Genomic DNA, 6,000 nt, shown 5'->3' on the forward strand with positions numbered 1-6,000 from the left:
ATATATAAAAGTATATATTATATGTATACATATATATATAACTGAATCACTTTGCTGTACACCTGAAGCATTGTAAATCAACTATATTTCAATAAAATTTTAAAAATGAAAATTAATTAATTAATTTAAAAAAAAAGAGCCCATTTCTCTTCTGATTGACTAGTGCGTCTGATGCCATATTTGGGAAAGAAGCCATAAGCAACCTCACCCATATTCCCACCTCTCTCTCTGGATCAAAGGGAAAATCCAAGTTACAAAGCATCTTGATAACATAAACTAAAAAGAGTAAGCGTTTATGAGGACAACACTTCATTCCAGGTAGACCACTGTCCTTTACAGCCACTGCCCACTCCATTTATCATGGACTTTACAGTGTGGCACTGGATAGTGACCACAGCAGCATATGGAATGAGAGACAATTCCAAGAGCAGCTGTGGCTGGAGAGACAGCCTGGGAATAGTTTGAATAAGAGGTTAAGAACTAGTCAGCCGGGAGGCAGCAAAAAGTAACATAAAAATAGAAAGCACAGGGCATAGGCCTCATTTGCAATTCATTGTTGGGTATGGCAGACATTGCTGACATCGTGTTAACTAGCCTGTTTGGGTTGGGAGCTGTGTACACCCGAGTGAAGTTAGGACAAGGTACTCTTACTTTGGAGGTTGACCTCTCCAGCTTTAGAATCAGACTTCAGAGGCAGAAGGGTTGTAGGGTTACAGCGCATCAACACTTTCTTGGTCATCAAGCTCTTGAAAGCTGTGACATTAACATGGTATGACCAGCCTGTGAATTCCTTGTAAAGAGTGGCCGTTGATGTTTGAATACTTTTGTGTCACAAGCTCCCTGAACACAGCCTGGTGCAGAGCGTACATTTAATAAATATGCTAGATTAGAATTCATCTTATTTGTATATGGATGATTTTTGTACCTGTCCAATATACAACTCTGTAAATAAGGCAATGGTTTTCTAAACCTTTGATCTGGACAAAGCGATATGATATCAGGGTTCTTTTTTTTTTTCTATATTTTGCACAAGCATACACAGGACGATCAGTACCTATTTTACCTATTTTTTAATTATAGAAAGAGATGTAGAAGGAAAATAGAAAGACAAGTAGTAAAGAAAAATTAAAATATCTTAAAAGCATTTATCCTCCATTTTATTTTTTTAAAGCCATCCTTGTAGAAATATACAAAGCACAATGCACTGTAACGATTATTTTACTAAGGCCATATGTTAACAAGAGAAATTTGTGAATATGTTTATTTACCCCATGGAAAAACGTTAAAGCCTATTTGTATATATCTTCTAGAATTGTCTGAATGTGTTATATCAATAGACAAAACTATAAGTGGTCATCTATGTACATTTCCAAAGGAGATGATTGACACATAGTTGACAAGAAGCAATTGCTAGCTGTTCTTATCATTATTAGCAGAATGTAATATTAGTGATACACTTTCGAATAGGGAAAGGTAATACCACTGTTTTTGCCTTTTCTTCTATACTACTTTGACTGCAGACAGTACCACAGGGACACCAGCAATATCAACGACGACAACTGTGGAAACTCGCAAAAGCAGCGTTATGACAACTGAGATCACTTCTAAAGTGGAGAAAAGCCCCACGACAGCCACCGGCAATAGCTCCTGTCCTTCCACAGAGACTGAGGAAGAAAAGGCAAAACGGCTGCTTTACTGTTCTCTATGCAAGGTTGCTGTCAACTCCACCTCACAGCTGGAGGCGCACAACAGTGGTGAGATGCAGCGATTTATTTTCTGTCTCAACAGCTCTGCAATTATCTTCCTCTGAATAAATTAGATCTTTTGCAGCAGGGGACAGAGGGGGAGGCAGAAAACTGGCAATTATTACATGGAATTCATTAACCATTAAAAAGTAAAAATGACAAGCAAAGTGTCATTTACAGGGGGCAAGGAAGGGTTTCCAGGGCTCCCTTGCCATGCTGTATATGTGTTTCTGTGTATGTGTTTTATAAACATTAAGAGAGACAGTAAAATATAATTCTGAAGTGTCAGCTTTGCATTTATATGATTTCTAGATTGCTGTGTTACTTCCACACATTTGCTTGTAACTGAAATTTTCTGAAGTTGCACCAAAAGTATAGTTGCAAAAGTTGGTTGCATAACTCCATTCACTTTTGGTTAAAAACCTCCCTATTATGGTTTTTATGGCAAATAATGTTGTTTGGGCTAAATCTATATGAGCTGGAAAATTAAACTTAAGAAAATACTTCTTAGAGGCAGCCATGATGTCTACATATAATATTTTATTTATTTTTTCTGACAACGTAAAGATACTATTCCTTTGTTTTGACTGAGGCTCAGAGAAGACACATGACCAGTTAGGTGACAGAGCCATTATTCAAACCCAGGTCTCTCTAACTAACACTAAACTTTCATATAGCATAACAGAAAATACTGGTAATCCAGGATGTAATTCTCTCCTGATATATTTTGATTCCATCTCCCTGCTCTTTCTATACATATATGTTTATATCTATATCTATATTTAAAGATGTTATATATATATATATATATCTAAACCTATCTAACTAGATCCATATATAGAGTATATCTATATCGATTTAAATAGATAAAGATTTTATTGTTTTATTTGTTTATTTATTTATTTATATCCTGCCTGAGATTTTAGCCAGCCCTTTGTCCCAAGATCAGTTTTTCTCTAAAAGACTGAGTTCATTGCGAGAACTCTGTCAGCAATTACAATTGAAAAAGAATCATTTGTGAATCATACCCTGAGTTAATAGTGCAGCTGTGTGCTGATGGCGTCATCGACCAATCATTGTGCTGCACGCGTAATATTCAAGTACTGACTTCAAGACTCTAAGGGGGTAATTGCAGAAGGAGGACAATTCCTTCCGCACACATCCTTGTCCTGCAGGCAGCATGAGTTATAGTCAGGGAGAGTTCATGAGTTCAGGGGCTGGGAGACACAGAACAGCATCTGGCCCCAAGTGAGAATCTGTACCATTCAGATTTGCCCTCTGTTTACTCCTGCGAATACGTTCTTCCTGAATGTGAGATCACTGGGAGAGCATGAGCATCATTGGAAATCCATTTACTTTTCCCCCCATAGTGACAGAGAAACACATTCATTTTGAGGGAGGATCTATTTTGACAGATAAACCATAGCCTTTGAGGTTGGAGTTAATTTACGAAGAACTTGGATGTCCTTTCTGAATTCTGATCAGAAACATCTGATTAGGAGGCAAAGAAGGGATGACTTATTGTTTACATCACATCAGGTCAACATTTTCCATATTACAGTTCTATGGTCATCTCTGGTTCGTGTGTAAGAATTGCCGTTGGAGCTTTATGTATGTATGTATATATATATATATATATATATATATATATATATATATATTATATGAATGTAATATATATCCATATGTTTATATATAAATGCATCTATATTTATTTAAATACAAATACACACACACACACACACACACACACACACATATATATATATATATATATATATATATATCCTACATCCTGGGATTCTGATTTATTATATATCCAGGGCCTGGGAAGCTATAGTGTTTGGGAAAAGAAAAAAAAAACAAAACCAAAACCTGGCAAGTGTTTTGCAGGCAGAGCTGAGAACTAGTGTAACCATCTCACCTGGGAGTTTAAGACTTGCTTTTGGTTGTCACCCTTACTTGAATCCCTTTCTAAGGGTGTCCCCTCCAAGCCTTCAGCCCAGTCAGGGGACTGCGGCCACTCCCCTTCCCTCCAAGGTGCTGCTTGGGGTTCTCGGTTCCTGTATTTCCCTTCCTGCGTCACAGATCTTCCCCTCAGGGTATGATGTTGGTAAACCTGCGGGGTGATTGTAGAGGGCAAGGCTCTGCATATCTCCCTCTCCTGTCAGGAGTAGGAATGGTCCTTGTAAGTCTCATCATAGGATTATTGTGGTGGGTTCTAGTTTGGGTTCCATGAGAAGCAGACTCCGAGACAAGGATGTCAGGGCAAATAGTTTTTAGGGAGATGAAGGGACCAGGTTAGTGGAGTTGGGAAAGGAGATAGGGCAGGGAAGGCGGCCAGCACAGCCAGCTACCAACGTGGGCAAACTGGACCTTACCCACCAAAGCCGGTCCCCCGCCCAGCTTCCACGCTTTTACCCTTAAAACCTTCAAGTGATCACCTAGAATGACAGAACTAAATTAACTCAAATTCTGTGTCTTTATCTTTACAATCTCAGCACTATCATTGTTCATTTATAATCCGCTGTTTTCATGAAACATAGGTAGTAACACAAGGGCATGAATTGCAGCCTTTGTGAGCTCAAAGGATTTCGAACCGCTATGAAATGATTAGTTAAACTAAAGCTTGTAACCGAATTTGTGTGTTTCTGGGGATGACCGTATAATGGAGAGTTCTACAAAATAATTTCCATGGAGCAGATGATGTGCTAATTTAGTATATACAAAATCTCAACAGTAACCACCTCCATTGTTTAGAATATAGACCAATGAAATATTCTTTAGGGAAGAGTCTTTATCACTGACATTATTTAGAGTTATCAGATCATGGCGCTGGTGGAAAGAGGACCCCCCCCCTTTTTTTTTTTTTTTTTTTTTTGCGGTACGCGGACCTCTCGCTGTTGTGGCCTCTCCCATTGCGGAGCACAGCCTCCGGACGCGCAGGCTCAGCGGCCATGGCTCACGGGCCCAGCCGCTCTGCGGCATATGGGATCTTCCCGGACCAGGGCACAAACCCGTATCCCCTGCATCGGCAGGCAGACTCTCAACCACTGCGCCACCAGGGAAGCCCCAGCGGACCCTCTTTGTATAGTCCATTTAATCATTGTTCTCTAATTCTCTTTAAGGATCCCCTTCCTAGCTATGCACAGGGCAGACCACAATCACCACCCCACCCACTGCATCCTCCACTCACCCCAACCCTGTCAATATAACTTTACAAGACTTCTCCAATTACTTCTTAGAGCCAGATATTAGGAAAATACTGTTAAGATTGGGCTGTGTTTTTCAGGAAACCAAGTTTGAATATCAATTTTGCTCAGAAGCAACCAGGATGCAGCATGGGGAGATGTGTCCTTTGCATTTAAATTGTAATTCTAAGTGCTTCTCTTCTTTATCCTTTTAGAAATACATCATAGACATGGAATCAGGGCTATAGCACCAAGAGGAGAGTTATGCACTTATGGTCTGTTCATGGGAAGCCAGCCACCTTCAAAACATGTTTTTCTCCTAATCTTGGAAAATGCATTAAAAAAAAAATTTTATTGAAGTATAGTTGATTGACAATGTTGTGTTAGTTTCAGGTGTGCAGCAAAAGTGACTCAGTTATACATATATATGTATCCATTCTTTTTCAGATTATTTTCCCATATTGGTTATTACAGAATATTGAGTAGAGTTCCCTGTGCGATACACTAGGTCCTTATTGGTTATCTGTTTTATTTATAGTGATGTGTATATGTCAATCCCAATCTCCTAATTTCCCTTCCCTTGCCGTTCCCCCTTTGGTAACCATTAAGTTTGTTTTCAAAATCTATGAGTCTTTCTGTTTTGTAAATAACTACATTTGTATCATTTTTAAAAAATTAGATTCCACATGTGATATCATATATTTGTCTTTCTCTGTCTGACTTACTTCATGTGATTCACAAAACAGTCTAAGAGTGCTTGAAACACACTGAGAAGACATACTCTTTTCGAGAGATCTGGAAGACTCCTTTTATTTGTGTGTTATAGACATGTATTATAAAAGATATGTTTTGTCTTTTTCTTTAAAGAAATTCCCCCCAAATATCCTACTAGGTAATGCTTTGCTTAGCTATTTTTGATGATTTTCTCTATATAATTGAGAAAAACTTTGGAATGTTTTATAATTAGCCCTCATTACTAATTTGGGCAGATTTTTCTGGTAATGACTTAAAGTGGTAACATTTGATCATTTTCACTAAGCTCATTCCAGCTCTTCTATCCCTAC

The 6,000-nt window shown here is 38.4% G+C and overlaps 1 protein-coding gene across 1 annotated transcript in view; it reads left to right on the top strand.

Moving 5' to 3' along the window:
• The window catches only part of ZNF385D (zinc finger protein 385D), a 348,161-nt gene that overhangs the window by 301,721 nt on the left and 40,440 nt on the right, over positions 1 to 6,000 (top strand). Inside the window, exon 5 of the mRNA XM_007470612.1 lies at positions 1,521 to 1,754. Coding sequence (XP_007470674.1) covers positions 1,521 to 1,754 — 234 coding nt within the window. The remainder of the gene's footprint in view (positions 1 to 1,520; positions 1,755 to 6,000) is intronic.

This window comes from Lipotes vexillifer, unplaced genomic scaffold (assembly GCF_000442215.2).
Source record: "Lipotes vexillifer unplaced genomic scaffold, Lipotes_vexillifer_v1.1 scaffold418, whole genome shotgun sequence".
In the NCBI taxonomy this organism is placed as follows: domain Eukaryota; kingdom Metazoa; phylum Chordata; class Mammalia; order Artiodactyla; family Lipotidae; genus Lipotes; species Lipotes vexillifer.